The sequence below is a fragment of the Mus caroli genome, chromosome 17, assembly GCF_900094665.2.
Source record: "Mus caroli chromosome 17, CAROLI_EIJ_v1.1, whole genome shotgun sequence".
Classification (NCBI taxonomy): Eukaryota; Metazoa; Chordata; class Mammalia; order Rodentia; family Muridae; genus Mus; species Mus caroli.
Genome location: NC_034586.1, coordinates 62,149,661 through 62,177,160, shown reverse-complemented (window position 1 = coordinate 62,177,160; position 27,500 = coordinate 62,149,661). Strand labels below are relative to the sequence as shown.

The window sequence follows — 27,500 nt, the reverse complement described above, 5'->3', positions numbered from 1 at the left end:
AATTAAATGGAGACATACTTGAAGCAGTCCTACTGAAATCGGGGACAAGACAAGGATGCCCACTTTCCCCATATCTATTCCATATAGTACTCCAAGTGTTAGCTAGGAAAGACAGTACTTAGAGTTATCAGTGTGTTTGAAAGAGCAGAGCCACAGCACGCATGTGGAAGTTGAGGGTAGGTTTGTGGTGTCATCTTTCTCCTTCCACGTTTATGTAGGCTCTGGGCATTGACCTCGGGTCTCCAGACTTGCTCCTTAAGTACCTTTGCTTGCTGAGCCTTCTTGCCAGCCTTTGTTGGTTTTAATTACTCAGCATGGTTCTTAGGAATGTAAGCAGTCAAACATGAGAATGTAGAAATTCTCCTTGCTTGCACAGGCCTCACTTCTTTGTCTTTAGCTACTTTAATAGTGCCGTAGCCTTTCTTGTCATTTTTGTTTTGTCTTGTTTAAGACAGGATCTCTCTATGAAGCCTGTTCTTGATTGTCCTGTGTGGATCAGGGTGGCCTTGAGCTCATAGAGATCCACTTGCCTCTGCCTCCTGAGTGCTGAGACTGAAGTCATGTGCTACCAAGCCTGGCTTTTCCTAAACAGTACTGTAGTGAATGCTCTTTTATTTGTTCATAGCTATGAATTGAAATTACTATATTAAAGGAGATGCATAACATTATTTTTAATAATGGCAGCTTACCTTTTAAAAATTGTATATCCATCATTTTATATCTCCAAGGGTATATGAAAGCCAAGCAAAGTGATATACATCTATAAATCTTAGCAGTTCGGGAGGCCAAGGCAGGAGGATTACAAATTTGAAGCTAGTCTTGTCTATATAGGGAGTTCAAAATCAAACCTCTCAACACAAAAAAGTACAGGAAATGGCCCTTTTCTTCATGTCTTCTTTAGAATTGGAAGTTATCACATACTTCCAGCACTGTGGAGGTAGAGGCAGGAGGACCTCTAGGAGAGGAGCTTAGGAGGAAGGGAGGGAGAGAAGGGAGAGAAAGACACTGGTCCCTCCTTAGGGAATGCTACTTAGTAGCTGCTTATGAATGTTTTCGTACAGTACAGAATGATACTTATTAGCTACCTAAAGCATACTTACAGGTCACCTGAAGAGTTCACATTTACAGATTTTTAAAGTATTAATCTGAAAAAATGGATAAGCAGAATAAAGGACAATGTTGAAACATTGTAAGCCAATGTAAGCCAATTCCCCAGGAGGGGAACTTGTTCAGTCAGTTTACTGCCTTCCCCTGCCCAGGTGCGGTGGTGCCCATGATCCCAGGGCTCAGGAAGATCCTAAGGTGGTTGAAGTCGACCTGGGCTGCTGAGGGAGGTGGCATCTGGAAGAAAGAAAGCAGCTGTGTGTTCTTGAAAAGCTTAGCAATAAAAAGAAACACCACTTCAGAAAAAGGATTGAACATCCACCCTCGCCTATGTATATGGGGAAGCCAGGAAGAATTATGTAAAAATCAAAAGACTTCCTGGGTGATAGGATTATAGTCAGTGCTGTTTGTGTTTTCTAATATCTCACATGTTTAATTATGAAAACAAAGTTATAAATTTTGTTTTTCTTAAAACCAACATTGGGCTGGAGAGATGGCTCAGCTGTTACGAACCTTACAATTAAAAAAATAATAAATACAATAAAAACAGCATTAAGGGCTGGCGAGATGGCTCAGCAGGTAAGAGCACTGACTGCTCTTCCAAAGGTCCTGAGTTCAAATCCCAGCAACCACATGGTGGCTCACAACCACCCGTAATGAGATCTGACGCCCTCTTCTGGTGCATCTGAAGCCAGCTACAGTGTACTTATATATATTAATAAATAAATCTTTTAAAAAAAAAGAAAAATAAGTTTAAAAAATTAAATATTAAAAAAAAACAGCATTAAGTCCAGAAAAGATTATATCAACAAAATAAAAGACATAAAATATAAAGGGTTTTTAACGACTCCTGACCAAGTCATTCATATTTTGTCTTTTTTCTACATTTTTTATATAGTTGAGATAATTATTATGAATTAAACCATATTAATATTATATAAATTGGATATTTTATCAAATAATTTAGTTACATTGAATTTTTTTTAAAGATTTATTTATTGTATATAAGTACACTATAGCTGTCTTCAGACACACCAGAAGAGGGCACCAGATCTCATTATGGATGGTTGTGAGCCACCATGTGGTTGCTAGGAATCGAACTCAGGACCTCTAGAAGAGCAGGCAGTGCTCTTAACTGCTGAGCTATCTCTCTAGCCTCATTACATTGAAATTAATATTCCCTCAAATGAACGTTCTGCAAAATTGATATATTTTTTTAAATATACATTTATTTTATTTATATGAGTACACTGTCCCTGTCTTCAGACACACCAGAAGAGGGCATCAGACCCCATTACAGATGGCTGTGAGCCACCATGTAGTTGCTGGGAATTGAACTCAGGACCTCTGGAAGAGTAGACAGTGCTCTTAACTGCTGAGCCATCTCTCCAGTCCCCAAATTGATATTCTTGTATATTTTAAATAGTTTCTTCTTTCTTTCCCCTGCCTTTCTGTTTCATGTTTGATTTAGAATTCCTATTACACGTAGATGACTGTGGAAAGCATCTCTCTTGAACCCGTGTCCAATTCATGTTCTCACTTTAGGTTGGACCCCTTTGCATGAAGCTTGCAATGTTGGGTATTACGATGTTGCTAAAATACTGATAGCAGCTGGCGCAGACGTTAACACACAAGGACTGGATGATGACACCCCGCTCCATGACTCTGCCAGCAGTGGCCATAGAGACGTGAGTATGGTGAAGGGGAAGCTAGCGTCTGCTCACAGGTCAGCCAGCAGGGACGGAGCACACTGCTTGTGTCAGGGCTCACGCTTCAGTCACTGCTTCTTCTCATCTTTATTTCATTTGCCATTTTATTCTATTTTCTGACTTCTAATTTGTACTTAGTTTGATTTAGCATTTTTTTTTCCATAAAATAAGCCGTGTACAGCCAGGCATTACCTTTAGTCCTAGCATTTACCGGGCAGAGACAGGCAGATCTCTTTGAGTTTGAAGTCATCCTGGTCTACACAGTGAATTCCAGGCCAGCCAGGGATTCCCTAGCCCCACCCCCCAAATCAAATAGGTGATGTAATTGCAGGCATTTTATTATAAGACTCTGGCCTGTTAGGTAACTCGCTTACTCACTCTAAGGTTAGAACACACACTTAGAGGAGAAGTCCTGTGCTGGGCTGCTTCTCCTTGTAAAAGGATCTGTAGCTGTCAGGTTGTATTTGCAGTGAAAAGACGGGTTCACTTTTGATTGGCCAGTTTACTGTGATCTTATTTAAGTTTTTTTAAAAAAAGCTTTTAAAAACATGTATGTGTATTTTGCCTCTGTGTGTGTGTGTGTGTGTGTGTGTGTGTGTGTGTGTGTGTGTGCATGCCTGTAAGGGCCATGTGTATTTTGCCTGTGTGTGTGTGTACACACCATGTATGTGTGTGCAGTGCCTGGGAGGGCCAGGAGAGAGCATTGGAGTCCCTGGAACTGGAGTTTCAGACTGTTGTGAGCTGCCATGCGGGGGTTGGGAACAGAACCCTGATTCCCTGTAAGAGTAGCAAGAGCTTTTAACTGCTGAGTCATCTCCCTAGCCCTTAAATTATACCTTTTGAAGGGGAATGTTATAAAGGACAAGACACTGTACATGCAAGCATACCTTGAAATTGAAAATGTTACAGAAACATCAGTGGTGAGAACTCTGAAAGCTCCTTCTGTATTGCTGTACGTCATAAATACCAGAGTATTTTTTTTTAGAAATGAAAAGTGCCATTTTCTTCATTAATATTTTCTGTAAGGTATTTTTCCATTTTTCTCATTGAAGACATTGCAATGTTGGTATGGTGGCTCAGTGGGTAGATAGATATTTGCCACATAAGTAGAATTATACCTTGTGACTAGTACATATTTCTGTGACCCTAAGTTTCTATTTATTTATTTTTGTTTGATTTTGCTTTTTTTTTTTCAGACAGGGTTTCTCTGTGTAAAAGCACTGACTGTCCTAGAACTCAACACTATAGGTGATGCTGGCTTCCAGTTTTCAGACATTGGCCTGTCTCTGCCTTCCTAGTGCTGGTATTAAGGGCATGTGCCACCACAGCCTGGCCCTAAGTTTTAAAATATGCTATGTATACACAGTATTTTCAGAAGCTGACATTTGAGCACTTGGTAACGTTTATAGTCCTCCTAGAAGGGCTCTGCTGTATTCTGTAGAGACTGAGTTTAAAATATGCATGCATATATATATATATAAATATATATATATATATATGCATACATACACACACACACACACACACACACACATATATATATATGTAACTTATACACATTCAAGTTGGTATGCATATATATGTTAACTTACATACATGCAAGCCTGCCTGGGAGAATGAACACCGTGTGTGCAGGAACCTACAGAGACAAAAGAGGGTAACTAGTTACCATCTAGGTGCTGGGAACTGAACCCAGGTCCTCTGCAAGGACAGTAAGAGCTGCCAACCACTGAACCATCTCTCCATCCTTCACAGTTTAAGAAGTTTTCAGTACTGTTTTCTCCTTGGTCTTCTCTTTGTGCCTAAGGAGTAAAATAAAAGCTGCCAAAAGCTCTTATCCCTGTATATCTGTACTGTGTCCTATGAACTAAAGCTAAGAAAATATTTTTCAACTCAATAGAAGTCATAATATTTCAAGAAACATATGAAGTATTCCTAAAGAAGGGGGGTGTTGAAAGAGAGCAGGTCTGTGTGCTAAGGCCTGGTCAGGGTAGAGGATGCTGGCATAGCCTCATCTGTGCCCTTACTCACCAGTATTGTGCTTTATTTACAGTCTTTATGTTGCTTTACCCCTAGTTATGTTTTAGGTATCTTATTTTTTGGCTCATAATTTTTCCTTATCTCTTCATTTGTTGCCTGTTATATTAAGAAGTTTTAATTGAATGCAACTAATTGTTAGTATTTGTATCTGAGGTTATTTGCAAAATGTTGCTTGTTTGTGGTAGAATTTTTAAAAAATATTTATTTATTTATTTTATGTATATGAGTACACTGTAGCTGTCTTCAAACACACCAGAAGAGGGCATTGGATTCCATTACGGATGGTTGTAAACCACCATGTGGTTGCTGGGAATTGAATGCAGGACCTCTGGAAGAACAGTCAGTGCTCTTAACCACTGAGCCATCTCTCCAGCCCTATGTTAAAAATTTTGTGTTTTTACAGACTTTCTTTACCTACCTTGATTGCTTCCTATTATCATAGATAGCTTTCAACAGGATCAAGAATCACTTTTTTGTTTCTTTATTTTCAGACAGGGCCTCTCTATGTAGCCTGGCTGTCCTGGAACTCTATGTGGACCAGGCTGTGAAACCTTTTCTCTGGCGCCCCAGTCCCAGCTCTCCAGTTCCACTCCCACTCCCATTTAAAATTTAAGTAAAACATTTCTTTATAGTAGATGAGGTCATCAGCTGGGGTGAGGTTTAATACAAATGGAACTAGTGGAGAAGAAAACTGACTTCAAGTACATACTGTAACTCATGGGTATAGAGCCGATAAAATAACATTCAAATGGATATTGCGTTATCAGAGAGTAGCTTGAGAGACCTGAGAGATGGCTCAAGCAGTAAAGACCACACACTGCTCTTCTGGATGACTGCTTCAGTTCCCAGCAGCCATACGGCAACTCATAACCATCTGTCACTCCAGCAAGGACCAGGGGATCTGATGCCCTCTTCAGACTCCCTTGAGTACCAGGCAGACAAGTGGTACACAACCAAGTGAAAACAAAGTGCACATACAGGAGAAAAAAAAGAATGAGAATTTGAAATAAGTGACAGGATGGGATCCTCTTCCTGTTTGATATTGCAGATAGTGAAATTGTTGCTTCGTCATGGCGGGAATCCATTCCAAGCTAATAAACATGGAGAACGGCCAGTGGATGTGGCAGAGACAGAGGAGTTGGAGTTGCTGCTAAAAAGAGAGGTGCCTTTGTCTGGCGATGATGAAAGTTATACAGGTTTGTATCTTTCTTACTGTTTTGAGATGAGATTTTGCCAATTAGCCCAGGCTAGCCTAAAACTTGGAAACTTCCTGCCCCATCCTTCTAAAGTGCTGGGACTACAGCTGTGTGCCACCAAGCCCAGCAATAGTTTAGATTTTATATATATTCAGTTTAACACAGTATTGTGTGGAACATTGTGCACTGGTGTGTTATACATAAGTACCTTACACTAATGCTAGCTGCTTATTAGTTATTAGCCAGCTGTGAGTGCTGTGAGTGCTGTGAGTGCAGCCAGTGTGGTCTGTCATCCATTTCCACCACAACTCTACTACATTGCTAACCCCTCACTGAGCCTCTCGCCGTGCGCGCTCTGTTACATTGCTGCTGTCAGCTTTTCTCCTATCGGGGATTACTTAACCTCTAACAATCTATCTATCTTATGTCCTTTCCTGGCATTAATAAATCATCTTTACAGCTCGTGCTTCTGTAAGTGGGTGATTGAGCTCTAATAAGCCATTTCTCTATAAATATAAGTTGTATTAATATTACTTTTACATTTTTCATTTTATTTGTTTGAAACAGGGTGTCATGTTTTCTTTTTTCTGGCTGGCCTTGAGCAGATCTGTCTACCTCTGTCTCCTGAGTGCTAGAATTAAAGTCATGCACCACCATGCCCCGCTACAAACATAATTTTTAAAAAAGAACTATCTAAAACAAATTTTTTGAGCTGGGGACAGAACCCAGGGCCCTGTACTTGCTAGGTAAGCGCTTTACTACTGAGCTAAGCCCCAGCCCCTCAGAAGAATATGTTAGAAAACATTGGCATACTTAGAATTTTTAAAAATAAGGTTCACAGATATTACAGAAAACATTTTCCCATGTTGAAGAAAGTTTTCTGAGTTCAAATTGAAAGAATTTGTTGTGTTTCAGGCAAAAGTGAATGAAAAAACAAACAAACGACCGTATCCTCACAACATTTCAATCCCTGTAACTAAATAGAGTTGTGGGTTTTGTATATTAAATTACGTATAAGGAATTAAATACCAAAGTGCAGTCAGGTGGTGGTGACACATGCCTTTCATCCCAGTACACCAAGAGGCAGAGGCAAGAGGACGGACAGCCAGGGCTACACAGAGAAACTCTGTCTCAAAACAAACAAAAAACAAAACAAACAACAATGAAAAAGAAAAAGTGTACTTACTTTTAGCCATGTATAAAAAGTAATAATATGAAAATAGTTGTTAAGAAGAAAAACTTGGTTGGTTTTTTGTTTTTGTTTTTGTTTTTTTTGAGACAGGGTTTCTCTGTGTAGCCCTGGATGTGCCCTGGCTGTCCTGGAACTTACTTTGTAGACCAGGCTGGCCTTGAACTCAGAAATCTGCCTGCCTCTGCCTCCCAAGTGCTGGGATTAAAGGCGTGCACCACCACTACCCAGTAAGAAGAAAAATTTTTATCTTTTATTCTTCATGTGGAAGGCCAACTAAAAGAATGAGTATGGAATTGATTACCTTGGACAGAGTATTATAAATGCACTCATTGGTCAAGAACTGCTGCCAGATTGTGGATAACATGATGAAGGAGCTGTGGAATAAAGATCAGAAGTGGTCATGAACTACGTAGTGATCTCTAAGTGACTTATAAATATCATCATTTGACTTATAGAAGAGATTATGCTTACAAAGGGAAGTGCAATTTAAGCATCAAACAAAGCTAAAGCATTTGTGAAGAGGAGACAAAAGCAGTAAGTTCAGTAAACTTGAAAAGGCACATTATGGGGTGGGGGATGGCTCATCAGGTAAGAGCACAGGCTGCTCTTAGCGAGACCCCAGGTTCTGCACCCAGCACCCACATGGCTATTCCCAACCAATTACAACTCTCATTTGAGGATAACCAGTATCCTATTATGGCTTCCGTGGACTCCAGGAACACACATGGTGTTAAATACATTCAGGTGGAACACTTGTTGGGGTTCAGGAATTGTCTCACAAACTGATCTCAGTCAGACAGGGATAGTTTATTGAGCATACGCCCCAGGACTGGTCAACCAGATCCACGTCCTGATTCGGGAACTGAACCATGACCCTAAGATCCCACAGGATTTTTAAACCTAAAATCCACAAACATCTGTGCCAAGTTATTTCACCAATCAGGATTTAGGGATAAGGAATTTCCTTAGGGACATGTCTTTGCTGTACACTTATCCTGCTCCCATTGGTTGAGGTATTCAGCTGTGGCAGGGGACTTGCCTTGTCTGACATCCACGTCCTAACTTGTCAACCAGGATGTCAGTTACCAATGTTCATGTCCTTTCTGCCAAGGAGGAAGTCAGGTCCCAGGGAGGTCTTGGGAATTTAAATTTTACTAGACCACTATTCAAAATGGAAGTCTTATTCCAAATCACTTCTTATATTGGTGCAGGTATCTCTCATATGTTGGGTCTACCCCAGGGCAGCTTATACCATAAAAGCTAATACATAGGTGCAGGAAGTGCTGTTGGGTTTTTGCTTTGGGCCCCTTCATGGGACCAAGGACCTCTCCTCCTATTGATGACCGACTAGGCCATCCTCTGCTACATATGCAGCTGGAGCCATGAGTCCCACCATGTGTTTTCTTTGGTTAGTGGTTTAGTCCCAGGGAGCTCTGGGGGGTACTGGTTAGTTCATATTGTTGTTCCTCTTATGGGGATGCAAACCCCTTGAGTTCCTTCGGTACTTTCTCTAGCTCCTTCTCTTTGGGGACCCTGTGCTCAGTCCAGTGGATGACTATGAGCATCCACTTCTTTATTTGTGAGGTACTGGCAGAGCCTCTCAGGAGATAGCTATATCAGGCTCCTGTCAGCAAGCTCTTGTTGGCATCCACAATAGTGTCTGGGTTTGGTGACTGTATCTGAGATGGATCCTCAGGTGGGGCAGTTTCTGGATGGTCCTTCCTTCAGTCTCTGCTCCACACTTTGTTTCTGTAACTCCTAATAAGATTATTAACTGCAAAGTTAGAGAACTCTTGATATATATTTAAATCCATGGGTTTATAATGATAATTTTAGATATTTTGTGTAATAATTAGAGAATGCTAGAGAACCAGTTTATTTTTTTTAATTAAGCAAATAAGGGGGGGGGGAAATCACTATCTTGCCTAATCCATAGGAATCCTAAAACTGGGGAACTTCTTTGTGTTAGAAAACTATTCAGGTAAATATGTAGGGGGAAATGAGTGTGTTGTGAGCCTGAGCTAATAATATCTAAGCATTAAGCATGAACCATTACATAGAGAGAGTAGGGACTGGAGAGATGGGTAAGTAGTTAAGAGCACTGGCTGTTCTTCCAGAGGACCCAGGTTTAATTCCCAGCACCCACAGGACAGCTCACAACTGACTGTAACTCCTGTTCCAGGGGATCTGATACTCTCACACAGACATTCACGCAGTCAAAAAACCAAGGTATATAAAAACAAATAAATTTTAAGAACCAGAATATAAAAGTGCCTTGTATTTCTGAAGAAACCCCACATTCTCACATTGTCTGTGGAGACAGACGTTCTGTCTGCAGTGCTCAGGACCCAGCTGCACGCCAGGAAGGGCGTGTCGGGTTGCAATGAGAGCGTCCTATCAGCAAGGCCAAGGCTGTACCAACCTACACAGACCTTGTTCTTGAGCAGACTTAGAGTATGGAACAGAAAAGGGAGATCCTGTACCATCCTCGCTTGAAAGGCAGGTCAAGCTTTATAGCAAATAAGCAACGCTAAAAACTTAAGCATGGGGGGTTACTGTACAGAAGAATTTTACATAAAACTCAGTCAAAGTAAGTGGCACATGTAAGATTCAGGAGTTCGATAAAATAATATTTTAGACATTTATTTACTTCTTCAGTATGTGTAGTGGGGAGCAGAGCATGTGTGCTGTGGTATCAATGTGGAGGTCAGAAATGATGTGAATTCGCCCTCTAGTGAAAAATGTAAATTAAATATTGTAAGTACATAGATCCTTGTGCTCAGGAAATACGAGACTGGCCCTGGGAGATTGTGTCTAATCCAAGTGAGTGAGTCCATGGGCACAGCTAGGACTGAGATCTGTGGGTGGCAGACAGGCTGCCTCTGCTCAGTACTTGAGCTGCTCACCAGGCAGAGAGGAGCTCGCCTTCTCCTTGGACTACTCTATATCATGGTGCTGTGAGCTAATAAAAAAAATAACAACCCTCAGGGTTGCCTGGAGATATGAGAGAATAGTTAGGGTCAGTGAACACATATTTAACCCCACTAAATAAAAGAGCTGTAGGAATTCTAAGTTCATCAACAAAAATGGGCACCTAGATTCTGATATTACATGGGAAGTCTTAGAAATGGCCTGTGGTCCCATCATACAAGAAGACAGAAGGTCTATTAGTTCCCTGTCCAGTCTGGACCACAGGGAGAAGGGTCTAGAGATGAAAGGCTTGGAGTAAGACTATGTCTTGGTTGGTTAAGTATTTCTTAACATGCGTGAGGCCCTGAGTTCAGGTGCCAGTAAAACACACAAGAGACACCTCAAAAATTAAATACTTATAGATTCTAGTGAAACATGGTAATTCTGTAAGTAAATGAATATTAAAAGTGCTTTGTTATTTTAGAAAATAACATAAAACAAGTCATATTTGCTGTTACATAACAAAAATAGAAAAGAACAGAGTTGTGAGTAAAACAGGAGAGGAGACATAAGTAATAGATGCAGTGACTTTAAAACAACCGGAGAATTAAATTATAGAGATTTAAAATACCTGAACAAGATATGACTTACTGTGAGGTCAAAACAAACAAAACCCAGAGAGACCTGCAAGTGTTGAGAAGACGAAGCAGCTGGGTGTAGTAGCACATACCTTTAATCCCAGTGCTTGAGGCCGAGGCAGGAGGCAGACCTCCGTGAATTCAAGGCCGGCCAGGACTACAGTAGTGAGACCCAGCCTCAGAAAAGAAAACAGGAGATACAAAGAAAAACTTGGAAAGCTTAATGGTGCATATAAACAAGTGTACAAAAGTGACTGTCTCTCGAAAAACCAAAACCAAACCAAACCAAAACAAAAAAGTGACTGTCTAACAGAAGAGTGGGTGAAAGGTCAGGGATGTCAGCTGTCACTGTGTGAGTTATCCAAAACTGGTTACTAGAACTGAAGCAGAAGCAGAATAGCTCTAGAAGATTCTACTTTGTGATATTTCAGATATTGCTACACAAAAATTCTTTTTGAATTTTTAAATTTTATTCATGACTTATAAGAGGCAGGATGGATCAGAGGGAAAAGTCCATGTGCATGTCCATGCAATGCATGTGGAGGTTGGAGGACGGCTTAGTAGAGTTGGCACTCTCCTTCAGCCATGTGGGTCCCAGGGATGAAACTCAAGCCATGAGGCTTGTGGCAAGTGCTATTAGTGACAGTGGCTAAGCCATCTCACTAGCCCATCTTCACCAAGACATTCTTAAAATACTCAGCCTCCTTTATTAGTCAGGCACACTCCTGGGAATACAGTGGTTATTATAGTATTAAAGAATTTAAAAGTCTGCATCACTGGGAGCTTGATGCGAGACTCGGCGTGTCCATGGTGTGTGTTGAAGGACTTTATGTGTATCGGGTTGGAGAAGTTAAGATGGGGAGCCATAGTTTATAGCTGATTCTTATTAAGTGCCCAGCATTGTTTGGTATTACAGTTTGATTTGGTTTGCTTTTGAGGAGCTGAGAATCAAAGTCAGACCCTCACACATACTAAGAAGTGCTTTATCCTTGAACTACATTTACATTCCTTGTCATGAGCAATGGTTTTTTTAACCTGTGCTCACATATGTACTTAAATCCTTTCCATGTAAAACATTATAAGGAGTCATAATCTGGGGAGGACGTGCAGTCGACTGCTGAGGAAGCTGGGCTGAGGTCTGGATGCAGAGGCAGCACTGGGAGGCCTGGATGATTTCTTTAACAGTTATGGATGTGAGGGGTTTGCTTACATGTATGTTTATGCCCCATATGCATGGACACTACATGCATTCTTGGTGCCCAGTGGAGTCAGAGGTGGCATTGGATCTCCTTAGAATGGAGTTACAGATGGCTGTGAGCCTCCATATGAGTCCTGGGAACTGAACCCAGGTCCTCTGGAAGAGCATCCAGTGTTCTAACCAAGGAGCCATCTCTCCGGCCCCTTATTTATTTTTAATAGTCTGTAATTGTTACACTGGAATTAATTTTTAGTAAGAGCACCGATGCTCTTCTACTGCTAGATCCTGGAAAGTGTTGTAGCTCTGTTCTTTTCAAACTGGAATTTGAAAACGCTGTGTTTCTTTGTTTAGTTTTCTAACGTCTTGATTTCTGGGACATAATCCACCTTGACTTTCTACAGCTCCTAGACTGCTTTATTCCAAGTTTGGTTCTCAATCTTAATCTCCTTTTCCTTCCTCTGTGCCGTGTTGGTTTGCTCAGATTTTCACTCACTGGATCCTCCTCTCTACCCCAGGGAGCCTTCCTGACAAGCTCCACATACCTACCCACCACTCACAGGTTAAGACCTTCCAAACCTTCCTTTCAACCCCAGACTGCTCTCTTAAACCTCAGGAACTAAATTTAGCTGCCTCAGGATCTTGCCACTTCTATTTCCTCAGTGACCCTCAGAAATTAAAGTGCACAAGGGAAACTCGCTCCCCCTCCCCCACCATTTATGCCACTGTGTTCTTTTCTTTCTAAATGACAGCAGCACTTGTCTGTCCTCAGAAGCCACATACCTGTGGGTCACCCTAAATACCAATTCTTCCTTTTCCTTCCATCTAAGCCTTTCTGCTACTCAGTAGAGGTAATTGAGGAAACTCTACTGTTTGTGGTCAGTTTTGACATTTAACTGATTTGCAAATCTGTCTGTTATGTAATACCTGGGAGTTCTTTACACATCCTTCCGGGTATAATAGTATCTGGATTTGAGTTGAAATTCATTGTCTTTGATAAGAAAATAAGATTTAAAAAAGTAGGAAATTTTATATGCCATGTTCTATTATTGCTATGAACTCTTTAATTTTGATTCTTCAAGAAGCCGTAGCTTTGAAAAGCAGTGTTTGTTAAAAACCTTCCATAGAGCTGGGCGTGGTGGCACACGCCTTTAATCCCAGCACTGGGGAGGCAGAGGCAGGCAGATTTCTGAGGTCGAGGTCAGCCTGGTCTACAAAGTGAGTTCCAGGATAGCCAGGGCTACACAGAAACCCTGTCTCGAAAAACAAAAAAACAAAACAAAACAAAAAAAACCTTCCATAGGACAAAGTGCAGCAAGAGATTTTTCAGATAAAAGCTATTTTATTTGAACGTACATATTTTAATTAGAGTAGGACAAATCTTATAGAACCTTTTTAATTTTCCTCTGATACTATTTCCTGTGTTCATCAGCTATGTATTAATTTTTCAGAATATTTATTTTCCACATGGTGAATGTGCCTGAATTATTGCTTGATCAAAGTGCGTCAAGGAATGATGCAAAAATTATCAGTAAGTATCACACAGCAATTCTGGGATTGCTGAAGACTGATGGAAATACCCAAATTTTATTCTTTAATTTACATGAAGTCCTTGTTAAGCTCAACATTATCAATCTTCAACCAATCAAAATTCCAAATGCATTTTAATGGACAATTAATTTAACTGCCCATAATTATTTGTATGTGAAAATTTCACAGCATGATTTTCCTTCAGAAATACCATCCATGTGACAGATACACTTTAAGTGTTGCAAAATTAGAAGATAACTAAGTCTGTGAATGTCACACCTTGATAAACTCGGAGCAAATAAATCAGTGTTAGATATGTAGCATTTCATATGCAGTTTATTCCATAAGATATTGTGCTGATGCCAGTTCTGCTCAAAGCTGTCCTTAAACTGTTTGCTGTTAATACCAATCCCCACGCCCAGGATAAGGAATCTGTGCAGAATGTTGGTTTTCACCATGAGGGAAAATGCTCTGAGAAAATATCTGCTGAGAGAAACAGTGTATAGTTACTGATGTCATCACTTGAGTCCACTTGTGGTGCAAGGTCCTACGTATAGTGAGTGGCACACTGACCTATCTTAGTGGCAGTTCTGTACCCTGTTGGTCAGACATTTATGCTAACACTGCAGGAATACATGTCCTGGTTAGTACGTCTTACTTGGATAGAAGTGTATGGTATTTAAATTTGCATAATTCTTCTTCAGTTGTATACCTCCCTCTTCAATATCCGCCTTTTCTAGTTTATTTTGTTTTGTTTCTTGTTTTGTTTTGTTTTCTAGAGAGTTTCTTTGCTGGTCTTGAGTTTGCTAGGTAGACCAAGCTGGCCCCAAACTCAAATCCACCTGCCTCTGTCTCCCAATCCTGGGATTAAAGGTGTGCACCACCACACCTTGTCTGTTTCCCAGCCTTACTCAATGTCGTCTTAAGGCAGAAATCCTTTCTACCACTTCTGAATTCTGCCTGATCTTACTACAAATAACGCTCTTTGATTATGCTGAGAATGTAGTTATGCCCTTGCTTATGAATGATAGTTACGGTGATGGAGACGTGCCACATTGTGCCCCTCCATTCTTTCCAACACTGGATAGTTACCAGGCTAGAGGCTTTATTAACAATAAGCATTACAAATAATGTTTGCATTATTCCAGCCTTTTCATTTAAGGAGTGCTCAGTGGAAAATTTTAAAATGCCAGTCATTGTTAAGAGAATTATTCACTTTCTCCATGTCTTCCTTGGGTGGCCTTTTAAAAGTAGGGCTGGAGAGATGGCTCATCGGGTAAGAGCACTGACTGCTCTACCAAAGGTCCTGAGTTCAAATCCCAGCAACCACATGGTGGCTCACAACCACCTGTAATGAGATCTGACGCCCTCTTCTGGTGTGTCTGAAGACAGCTATAGTGCACTTATGTAGAATAATAAATCTTTGGGCTGGAGCAAGTAGGGACTGAGTGAGCGGAGTTGATTGGAGCGAGCGAACAGAGGTCCTAAAAATTCAATTCCCAACAACCCCATGAAGGCTCACAACCATCTGTACAGCTGCAGTGTGCACACATACATAAAAATAAATAAATAAATCTTTTAAAAAAAGAAGTAGCTGTAAACTTGAATCACCTGTACCTTTTGGCTTAACCCAACAGATGCTCTGTCCTCCTAAACTGCCCTTAGGGTCTACTGTAAGACGAGAGCCCTTCGAAAGGAGAGTGATGCTTTGTCTCCACTGGCCGCGTGTGGTCATGAAGTACACAATATGTCTAGGATTGTGATTCATTTCTCAGTGTTAAGATAGTACATTGTATTATTGTGACAAAATATCGTCATACTTTATGAGACAATTTTCCTTAGTTTTATATTTTAGTGGCCATGTAAAAATGAAGCACTGGTGCATACTTGTGGATTTACAACAATTAAGAGATCCAAATAAGCTAATAGTTTAAGTCAGAATATATCAGAATTTTTTGTGAAATGGGCTATATGATATTAATATAGACACATAATCTTAAAATTTTTCAGCCAGGCAGTGGTGGCACACACCTTTAATCCCTGCACTTTGAGAGGGAGAGGCAGGCAGATTTCTGAGTTCAAGGCCAGCTTGGTCTACAGAGTGAGTTCCAGGACAGCCAGGGATACACAGAGAAACCCTGTTTTGAAAAACAAAACAAAAACAAAAAAAAATTTTTTTTTCAAAGCAAAGTTAGGAATATGACAGCCATAGAAAGAAGTTCTTTGTGGTGTTTTTAAAGTGAATAATATATCGACATATTTGCCTTTAGACTTCATGCATACCACATTTTAGACAGTAAAGGCACTAGGGGTTTGGAGAGATGGCTCAGCAGTTTAGAGGGCTGGCTGTCTTCCAGAGGATCTGGGTTTGATTCTCAGCACCCGAATGGAGGCTCAGAACCTTCTGTAGCTCCTGTTCCAGGGGATCCAGTGCTGCTTTCTGGCTTCCTTGTGCACCAGGCACGTACTGCTGCACAAACATAGGTGCAGGCAAAACACGAAGACATGATGGGTTTGTGGTGTGTTCCGCGTCTACTCCGCCACAGGTTTGGGCCACTGGTGGTGGCAGGAGAAGGGAGTTTTAACTATGTTTACCCCATGCTGGCGCCAGGTAGGTGTTGGGCGATGGGAAGCTGCTGGACACCGCTCCAGGGCTGGGGGAGCGCAGTCTGGGGTCACCAGGGACTGCTGGAGCTGACTCACAGGTTCCAGGGCCTGCGCGGAGGCCGGCGCCACCTCTTGAGCACCCAGGCACCACTGGGAGCCGCGGAAGAACTGAGAACGGAGTAGGGACCCACGTGCTGGATCTAGCCGGGGCCGAAGGAGGAAAGAGGAGAGAGGTCCGGCCGATTCCTGCGGATGAGAGAGTCCTTCGCTTGTCTGAGGGCAGCTGGCTTGGCTTGGTGGAGGCCATGGCTAGGAGCGCTGAGAGGCTGTCCGTGGGAGATTAGGGGGCCCACTCTTTAGATGAAGGCCATTTCCATTGATCCCCACGGCAGATCCTGATGAACCGTACTTTCTCGGGGTGGGTCTGAGGTTTAAATACCTATTGCAGGGAGGAGTGTCTAGGAAGGGGAGTTTATTAGCTAAGCCTCCAGGTCTTTAGGTACCTCATTAAAATGGAGATCTGTCTTGAGGCTACATGACCACAGGTCATGTCCTCTAACTGTGGAAGAGCCTGGGGCGTTGCCCTTACTTGACTGATGGCCACAAACCTGTGGAGAGCTGTGGCCTCGTGCCAGGAGCCTGGTGTCCAGGAGCGTGGCAAAATGCCTATACTGTCTGTCAGGATTGCTGGGATTTCCAGCCTTAGCTCAAACCAGGCTGCCTTTCATGGTCCTACACAGGCACATAAAATATTTTTTAAAAATCTTAAGGAAAAGCATTTCTAATTGATATGCTAGAATTAAAGATTTTCTAATGTGTGAAGTTTAAAATGTAAATAGTATTCTTGTTTCTTTCCAAGTGGCATGTTGTAATAGCTTTAGTATATTTAAAATATAGAAAGGATTAGACTGATTATAAAGGGTGAAATCCATTTCTTACCCTGAGAACTTGATTTTATTAAGCCAAGACAGTTAGCAGCATTCTTGATTGCCTCTGCTTTGAGGATGTTCAGCAGTAGTGAGCACCATGCTTGTTCACATTTAGCATGTTGTAATACTGGGGCATAGAGAAATATTTAGCAATCTTATGCATGGAAAATTGAGAAAGCATGCATTATTACACACAGTAGAATATTGCTCACTCAGTGGAAACCTAGTAACGAAAATATCAAAAAGTCCATGATAGTATACTCTATACTGTCTCACCTGGTTTATTAACATGTATGCTGTCTTTACAAACATATTTGAATTGTAACTTTTAAACTTTCTTGCATAAAGATCAGGTTGCTCTTACCAATGCCTTAAACAATATCCGTTTAGTTCTTTTTTTAAGTCAGTACTTCAAATTAATATACATTTTATCATATATTCTATATAGATTAACAATAATTTATCAGCCTAGGCCAAAAGCCTAAGAATTTGTAATTCTAGGTGAAATAATTGTTAATGGAAAATATATATGAAGTTGAAGGGGAGAAGAAAGAATGAAGGCCTAATTCCCTAATGTTGCAAAATTCCATTATTTAGTACAGGATGAACTACGTATTTGTAGCCGGTTATTGATGAGCCAGGGCTGCATAATGACACCCCATTTCAAGAAAAGGAAGCAAAAAGTAACATGTTGAGACTTATGATATGGTTCAGCAGGTGTTCAGCAGGTGAAGACACTTAAAGCCAACCTTGATGTCCTGGGTTGAGTTCCAGGAACTCAGAGGGTGTAAGAACTAATCCCCTCCCATAGTGCACAGACCCCCAGAAGCATGCTGGAGCAGGTTTATGTATGCCCCTCCGGGAACTTAGTTACTTTTTAACAAGAGAAACATAGAAGGAATAACATGTCTTATATCCTTGGGTTGCTTATTACACATAAATGGGAAGTTGTAGTCATAGCTTCCATGTACTCTGGATAGCTGCAAATTAATATAATGTAAGTTCTTGGGGTAAATCCATGACATAATTACAGCAGTGCACTATTACTGATTAGTTAAAACTCTATATACACATACCTTTGAGAAGAACCCTTAAAAGAGACCATTCATTTAAATAATACTGATTATATAATACATGCATTTAAGTGAATTCAAGTTAACCAGTTTCATATTATCCAAAGAACAATGCCTTTCTTAATAATGGTAAAAGGACATCCCTGTGATTTATGTATTCATATAGAATAGCTGACCCTGGATGATTTTTGTCCCTTTTCTTTAGTGATGTCAATTTTTTGTAGTGATATTTGTCCTATTCTCAGAGAAATACAAATACCATCTTTGTAGAATTAATTTGTGTTATGCTGACATAAAAGAGTTGGGTGATGAGTAATTACGGGGCATGTGTAGAGCACTGCAGTCCTTGGTGGTGGTCAGGATAGGGGCAGGTGCTACACTTGATTTTCACCATCAAACCAGGAAGCAGCTTGCTTCCTTCCTTTCTCTCTCTCTCTCTCTCTCTCTCTCTCTCTCTCTCTCTTTCTTTCTTTCTTTCTTTTGGGGGGGGGGTGGATATCAAGTGCACCTTATTGAATCCACTGTGGATCGATAAATGAGTGTTACAGCTGCGTGTAGGGCCGGGCAAGGAAGGACACAGCTGCGGATGGGGAAGCATCAGTGCCGGAAGTCAAAATCCTCTAAATGTGAAGATTTCGAGCGTTAAGAACAATGACAACGACAGCAACAATGGTGATAACAACCATGAGGATGCTGAGGACCAAGGTGCTGATGTTCAGGCACTGAGCAGTGGAGGCGAAGGCCTGGGCTCCAGTCACATCACCCACCATCTTCCGGTCCCTAGACTTCACAGAGTAGGCATAGGCAATGAAGCCCAGGCAGCAGAAGTTCATGACGAGTGTATTGAACAGGGACCAGACCACATGGTCAGGCACAGACACTTCTCTGGACATGTTGATCACAGTAGTTCTGACAGAAGCCGATCTGTGGGGTGCCCCCCAGCTCAGCCACCTCATAGTCTTCCCTGATTCTTTCGTAATTTGGGGCCTGTCCCCCACTGGCAGCCATGATGAAGGCTTGAGAGTGTGGTTCATGGTGCCGAGCAGAGGCAACAGCGAAGGGCAAGGGATGGAGAGTGCTGCGGGTCTGCCCCTTCTGCAGCCAGCAGTTTATTTCTAATATAGGTTTTACTTTTAATCATAGTTTCTAGCTGTTGATCATATCCTTTTGCTTCTGTGTCATCCAGAAACACTGAGTGGTAATTCTATTCCCAGTACCAATTATTGCAGAAGTAAAGTGAAAAGAAAGTCAGTTACACCTGACAAGCCTCTCCAAATGCACATGACATCTTTCCTCCTCTGTGGTAAATCAGAACACGTATTATTTGTTTGGAGAATTGAGGTTTACAAATACAAATTCAAGAGCCTACAGAAGGACTGGGGTGTGGTTAAGTTTGTAGGGTGCTTCTCTTGAACACACAAAGCCCAGGCTGGATTCCTAACACTGTATAAAGCAGATGTGTTGTATGCCTGCAATCCCAGCATCCAAGAGGTGGGAACAGAAGGATTAGGAACTGGACACCAGCCTGTAATACAGGACATTGCTGAGAGCAGGAGGGACGGACAGACACTTTCTCTTTTTCACCTACAGTTCTTAATCTGATGTGAAACACGTCAAGATTTGTTTTTTAAAATGCAGCCAGTGTTTTTCTAATGTTTAATTCCTTGTCTAGGTAGCATAAGTTATATTTATGGAGTTCTTTTGTTTTTGTTTTTATTTTTGAGACAGGGTTTTTCTGTGTAACAGAGCCTGGAACTCCTGTCCTAGATGCTTTGTAAACCAGGATAGCCTTGAACTCATAAAAATCTACCTGCCTCTGACTCTCCAGTGATGGGATTAAAGGTGTGCACCACCATACCTAGCTTAGGTGAGTCTTAAAAATACTAATTTTGATTCATGCCGGACAAAGGAACAACTCGGAATAGACAAATAACAGGTGCTTCCCTAGGAGGCGCCAGAAAGTCTAAAATTCAACCAGACTGTCTAGAGCACAGTCTCCACGTTAGAGATAATCCCAGCTACGGCTGACAGCTCTCTCACTTAGGGGTTCCTTCGACTACTGTTTTTTTCCCTTTATTAGTATGAAAAGAAATACAGAGACAGGAGGAAAATCAGCTGGGTGAAATAGAGGGAGTCCCAAGATGAACAAACTAGAACAGTTGATCCTGCAGATTTTGAATGACAGAGAAAGAAAAAGAGTTAAGTTCTCAATATCCTGAGAAAGCAGAAACCAGCGACCCCAGAGCCATATCTCCCAAAGGCTGTTGTCAGTCTTCGGAAGCCAGACTACTCCTTGACATAGGTTACTAAGACCAAACATTGCTGAAGATCTGATTTGAAATCTAAAACAAGGGCAACCTGGGAGACATACAGAAAACAAAGGCACTGAAAATATAAGGAAAAAAGGCACTTACAAATATATCCAGGACTTAGTGTTTTCATAATGCAGAAAGACACATGTTGGGAAGTAAGTTGCTTGGTTTTGTCACTGTTTTTGTAATAGAAGACTTGTATTTTAGGACAAAGAGCTTTTTTTTTGAAACAAGATCATAAAGCATATGGCCCTGACCCTCCCAGTCTACCTCAGCCACACAGGTATGAAGTTACAGACATGCTTCTCATTCACCCTCTCGTTCTCCTCCTCCCCTTCCCTCCTTCCCTCTCTCCTCCTTCCCTCTCTCCTCCTTGCCCCTCTCCTCCTTCCCTCCCTCCTCCTTCCCTCTCTCCTCCTTGCCTCTCTCCTCCTTCCCTCTCTCCTCCTTCCCTCCCTTCTCCTTCCCTCCCTTCTCCTTCCCTCCCTTCTCCTTCCCTCTCTCCTCCTTCCCTCTCTCCTCCTCCCTTCCCTCCATTCTTTCTATTTTCTATTTTTTTAGAACAAGTCTTGCCATGCACCCCAGGCCAGCCTTGAGCGTGTCAGGAGCCTTCCTGCCTTAGTCTCCCGAGTGCTAAAATTGAATGTGAAAACTAACACAACCAGTTTTGGATTATTTTTATGGAAGAGAAGAAATAGTTAAAATACACAAAACTAGTGATGCACATCACAATTTTATGGATAAAACAAGAAAACACTACATAAACATAAAGACTAAGATTAAAATTTTCATGAAAATTTCTAGGATAATAGCAATAATCTAGCATCTTAGAGCTGAATATTGAAATTTTTGTGGGCAATGTTATCAAGAAATTATATGTTGGGACTAGAGAAGTAGCTCAGTAATTAAGAATGTGTACTGCTCCTCCAAAGGACCTGAGTTCAGTTTCCAGCACCCACAGCAGGCACCTCACAACTGCCTGTAATACAAATTCTGATATCTGCAGGCACCTACATGCACATGCACACACCCACACACAGACACAATATACGTGTAATTAAAAGTAAATCTTCAAAGGAATTATATGTCAGTTGTGCTGATGGGCAGCTTAGTCCTAGCTCTTAGGAGGCTGAGGCAGGAGAGGTTCAGAGGTTCAAGGCCAGACTGGGTTTCATAGTTAGGTTATCTCAGAAAGTAAAGTCCCCCCATACACGGATTTAAACTAAACCGTGTGTTACGTTGCACTGTCAGTGATGAAAAGGCTTTTTTGTTTCCTGATGAGCAAGGGGAACAAAGAACTACAGGGACTATCTCAGGGTAGATGTGCCAGAAGGTCAGAGTATGTGGGCTTTCCAGCATGGCTGAAGTCATCAGTCAGCATACTGGGAGGACAGAGGGCAGAGGGCAGGCCTTAGGGTTAGACAGTTACTGTGTTCATTCTAACTTCAGTAAGTGGAAATTAAATATGAAAATTAAGTTATAAGTGTCGTTCTCTTGGGTAGTAGCATTACTATAGAATTTAATTCTTGTGATTGACCAATTCTGTTTTCCTGGTTTTCTATCATGAACTATTTTGCTTTTATGTGAAAAGGACAATAACCATTGTAAAGTGAATGAAACCATTCACTCACTTAGCTATAGCTTACGACTTTTTAACAGATTTATTTTATTTTATTGTCTGTCTGTGTACTTGAGTGTATGAATGTGCACCATGTAACGCAGAGACGGGTAGGGTTCATCTTATACCCAGGATCTGGAATTTTGAGCTCTTGTAAACCACCCAGTGTTAGGGCTGGGAGCCTAACTCAGGACCTTTGCAGCAGCAGCAAGTGCTCTGAAAGCTGCAGGCCTCTTCTCCAGCCCCGAGTCCAACAGTTTACAGCACCAGACCAAATGCAGAGACTTTTGTCTTAGAAGAATTCCCAATGTTAATAAAACCATTTTAGTTAAATACCTTATGCTAAGAAAAGAACTGTGAAGACACAGGTGGGATGGGGGAGGGAAACTGGTGGGAGAGGCATCCTCACTAAACTGTGATGTGAGAGATTGATGTCTGGAGTAGCTCGGATAGTCTCTCCCTGCTCCTTGTAACAATAGATTGATTAACCACACAGGCTCACCACTCTTAGTATTCCTGGCTTCCACATCTTTCAGGGTCAACAGCAAGTACCTCACCTGGCAGGGGCTGGGTGGGGCGGAGGGGGGGGGAGGAGCTAGGTTTGATCTCCAGCACCCAGATTTAAACCCGGTCCTCCATAGGTAGCACATGTATGTGTGCAGACCTATAATCTCAGTGCTAGAAAGGCAGAGGCAGAAGGATCCTGGGTTATATTGGCTGACTAGTCCAACCAAGTCAGCCCCAGGTTCAGTAAGAGAGAGACCTTACCTTGAACGATAAGGTGGGCCGGGGGAGGGGGGGTGGGGGGTCGGTGCTGGAGAGGAGGCTTAGCAGTTCAGAGGTTTCAGTGTGCTTGGGAGCATCACCTGGATGCTCACCATATCCCAGAACTCCAATTCCAGGACTCTGATGCCATCTTCTATCATTTGTAGTACAGCGTACGTGCGGTTCACAAACATTCATGCAAGCAGAGCACCCATCATAGATAATAAAAACAAACATGCATATTTTAAGTTGTTAATGTATATGGGTACTTTGTTTGCATGTATGTCTGTTTATCAGATGCATGCCTGGTATCCTTAGAGACCAGAAGAGGTCATCAGTTCCCTGGAACTGGAGTTACAGAAAATTTGTGGACTGCCATCATGTGCTGGGAATCAAACCTGAGTTCTCTGGAAGAGCAGCACTTAACCACTGAACCATCTCTCCTGCCACTGCGCCCCCACCCACAGTTGTTAATATTTAAAAAAAGGTATTGAGCCTTAGAGACATATTGATCTCTGAGGTGTAGAAACACAGACAAAACAGTCTTTAGTGGGAGACTACACAGACCTTTTTTTTTTTTTTTTTTTTTGGTTTTTTTGAGACAGGGTTTCTCTGTATAGCTCTGGCTGTCCTGGAACTCACTTTGTAGACCAGGCTGGCCTCGAACTCAGAAATCCGCCTGCCTCTGCCTCCTGAGTGCTGGGATTAAAGGCGTGCGCCACCACGCCCGGCTTCACACAGACCTTTTTACTGTGCATTTTCCTGTGCACCACAGCCCACGATATAGACTTGCATGGCACCTGGGCCTTTAAACTTTCCAGAGTCGTGCTTACTGCACTTTCATGATTTTAGATGAGTTTTTAAAAATTAAGTTTTCTTATCTCAAATTCAAAATTTCTAACATAGGGCTGGAGAGAGGGCTCAGTGGTTAAATCCCAGCAATTACATGGTGGCTCACAGCCATCTCTAACAAGACCTGATGCCCTCTTCTGGTGTGTCTGAAGACAGCTACAAATAAATAAATAAATAAATAAATAAATAAATAAATAAAGTTTTTTAATAAATAAATAAATAAATAATTTTTTTTAAATTAAAAATGTCTCCACATGTCTACAAACAGTGATTTCAGTATTAAAGGAAACTTGCTTTACAAGAGGATTTTACTAGGAATTAAGCAGGAATAGACACTAAAACTTCAGTGTGGGGTATGTTTTTTTCACTTTTCTTAATTTTTCTCATGATTAGCTAACTTTCAGAATAAGTCTCTAGCACTTAGTATGGACCTTAATTCAATTCTCTATATGTAGCATTAAAATTATTTATATGCTAATTTTGCCTATAATTTCCTTTTAAAAAATGTATTAATTTCTTTTATCTGAATGGGTGTTGTGCCTGCATATATATCTGTGCCCCAGTGGAGGTCGGAAGAGGGGACTGGAACTACAGACAGTTTGTGAGCCACCACGTAGGTGCTTGGAACTGAACCGGGGTTTTTCTGGAAGACCAGCCAGTACATTTAACCATTTCCAACCATTTGTCCATAATTTTCAAATAAGCACTGCCACAATTTAACACTTTATTTTTTTATTGAGAGATGGGTACACATAGCATATGAGGCATGCCTGTGGAGATCATAGGACGACTTGTGGTAGTTTTTCCTCCTCTTATGGTGGCTCAAACTTAGATCAGCATTCTTAGCTACAAGTAGCTTTATCCTCTGAATCGTCTCTCCAGCTTCTGCTACTTAATTTCTTTATGCCTTGATGCAGTTCTAAAATTTACATTTTGTACATTTATTCAGTATTAGTCATCTACTATATGCTAAGCATTATAGAATTTCCTATTATAAATGTTTGGTAAACATAAAGAATGTTCTTAGCTGGGCAGTGGTGGTGCACGCCTTTAATCCCAGCACTTGGGAGGCAGAAGCAGGTGGATTTCTGAGTTCGAGGACAGCCTAAGTCTACAGAGTGAGTTCCAGAACAGCCAGGGCTACACAGAGAAACCCTGTCCAAAAAAAAAAAAGAAGAATGTTCTTAAGTATTTTACTTATTTTTAGCCTTTAAACATATTTTTACTTAGATGTGTGTATGTCTGCACATCTGTGTGTATATGTGCACCACGATCATTGTAGGAGCTCATGGAAGCCAGAGCCAGCAGAGTGTGACAAACCTCTTGGAGCTGGAGTTACAGGTGATTGGGAGCTTCCATGTGGGTGCTGCAAACTGAACCTGGGTCCTCTGGAAGAGCAGCCAGTGCTCCTAAAACTGCTGAGCCATCTCTCCAGCCGTGGTATATGCTTTTTATATGTTTTCAGGAAGTTCTGTCTTGTGTAGGCTTGCACACATGCTTAAGGGTTCATTAGACTATGCAGAGCGCATTAGAAATGTTGTGGAACAGATCCCGCTTCCTCTACCCATTGCCTTTTCCTGAAAATGGACAGTTCCTGTTGTAGATACCTGGAATTAAAACGAATGTCTTAAGGAGTGACTCCAACCGTGTGGTAGGGAGGGAGTAACTGGGAGTTAACATTGCTTCCTAATCACTAAACTTAACAAGGTGCATGCTAATGCAGGTATATTGTGAAGACAAACTGCCTCTTCTTCCCAGCAGATTACTCACAGTACTCTGTGTGTGTGTGTGTGCATGCATGTATGTTTTTGTGCATAAATCTTGACCCTGCACCCCTGCATTTAATCATGAATCTTAAATATCTCATAGAGGTAGGTTGATAAAAAATAGGGAATAAATTATTAGAATCTACAGAAGTAAGCATGAACATTGTAGGACACAGACACAGAAGTAGCATGGTAGTATGGCTGCTGTATACAGAAGAAGGACTGAAAGGTGAAATTGTTGAATACACTGAAGTCAAAGCATCCTAACTCAGTGAGCCACTGTAAACAGCCTTACATGGATTTGCTTGCAAATCCCTTCATTGACTATACTAAGAGTTGTCACAAAGGTCAGATGTTTGCTTCGTGAATATGAAGGTCAATAGTAAATTGTGGGAGTGGGAAACTCATGAAATGAGAAGACATGCATTATGACCTATAATTCTGACCATGAGGTAGCTTGGGCTAGGCTGGGCTGAGATAGTCCCATGGGAGTAGAGCAAAGATGGATTTAAGTATAGCCTGCAGACCAAGACTTCAGTGTTGAAACTTGAAGACTGTGTGTATGAGTGTAGACATGTGTCACAGCACATCTGTGCAGTCAGACAGCAAGTTTTTGGAATCAGTTCTCTCTGTCCATCATGGGTTCCAGGGATTAAGTACCAGTTGTCAGGCTTGGCAGCAGCCATGTTTACACAGAACCATCTCCCTATCCTAACATGAGGAGTTTTACATTGAGAAATGGGATTCATTGCTACACCACAGAGATAGAAAATGCTGGCTTCAAGCTGGCTGTTGTGGAAGGGAAAGTTGTGAGTTGAATGTTTTTAATCCTGATTTTTAGGGCAGTGGAAAAGAACCAACAAATCCAACCCAGTTAAATTTTGGAGGAAAGATGATAGACTGACTTCAGACTCTTAATACAGAGTCATCATTGCTTCTACAGTATAGATATTGACAGAATACTTGTGGGGTTTTTTGTGTAATGAATAAGGCAATCTGTTCAAATGCCCAATGTCTATTGACTTAATGTATTAGACATTTAACGTGTAAGCATTTTGTTAAATACTGATATATAAGTATCACATCAAAATCCCTTAGCTCATTGTTTTAGAGATTTTTGAGAAAGGAACTTAATATATACCTTCATATCTTCATTTGTCACACTTGCTATGGTTGCCTGCCTTGACCTTTTAACCCCTTTTGGGGTTATTTTGTTGGTGGTGGTTGGTTGGTTTTGTGGTTTTTCAAGACAGTTCCTCTGTGTGGCCCTGGCTGTCCTGGAACTCACTTTGTAGACCAGGCTGGCCTTGGAGTCAGAGATTCACCTGCCTCTGCCTCCTGAGTACTGGAGTAAGGCATGCATCATGAGTGCCTGGCTATTTGCTTGACCATTTACATGGTGATGCATGATTTGGATATGAGGAGGCAGAGGCAGGCAGGTCTCTTGAGTTTGAGGCTAGCTTGGCTAGCTTGGCTCCACAGCGTGAGGTTCAGGACAGGCAGGGTCACACAAACCCTGACTTGAAAAACAAAATTTAAAGAGAAAATGCAATTTATGGTAAGTAGAGCCATTCTTTAATGTCTCTGTTTGCACTCAAATTGCCTTGAGATATATAAGAACAACTTTCAAATGTATTTAAAGGTTTTTGCTAAAAATAAAATACGGATGATTTTTTTTTATAGACAAGAAAGATAAAATAACATAAAATTTAACAGTTGCATCTTATTTTCCTCCTATTTTCCAAATAAGATGTTGAGAATAAGTTGAGTTAAATAACTTTACAGGAATTATTTTGTGTGTCAAAAACAGTTTTATAAAGTCTATCTTAAATTCTGAAAGGTTGAAAACTAAAAATGTTTTTAAAAAGGGATAACATACAAGAAGCCTACAGAACTCCAAATAGACTGGATCAGAAAAGAAATTCCTCCCAACACATAATAATCAGAACAACAAATACACTAAATAAAAATAGAATATCCTGGACAGATGTCATACAGACCCTAAGAGAACACAAATGCCATCCCAGGCTTCTATACCCAGCAAAACTCTCAATTACCATAGAT

At 41.2% G+C, this 27,500-nt stretch overlaps 1 protein-coding gene and 1 pseudogene across 4 annotated transcripts in view; one reads left to right on the top strand and one right to left on the bottom strand.

Moving 5' to 3' along the window:
* The window catches only part of Ankrd12 (ankyrin repeat domain 12), a 102,133-nt gene that overhangs the window by 47,562 nt on the left and 27,071 nt on the right, over positions 1-27,500 (top strand). For 3 of the 4 annotated variants that reach the window (XM_021185699.2, XM_021185702.2, XM_029471306.1), the window contains 2 exons: positions 2,650-2,792; positions 5,902-6,049. In XM_021185699.2, coding sequence (XP_021041358.1) covers positions 2,650-2,792; positions 5,902-6,049 — 291 coding nt within the window. Of the gene's footprint in view, positions 1-2,649; positions 2,793-5,901; positions 6,050-13,435; positions 13,516-27,500 lie in introns of those variants that run through there. The other variant, XM_029471308.1, reaches the window with a different exon arrangement.
* Positions 18,744-23,012, bottom strand: LOC110283886 (annotated as a pseudogene).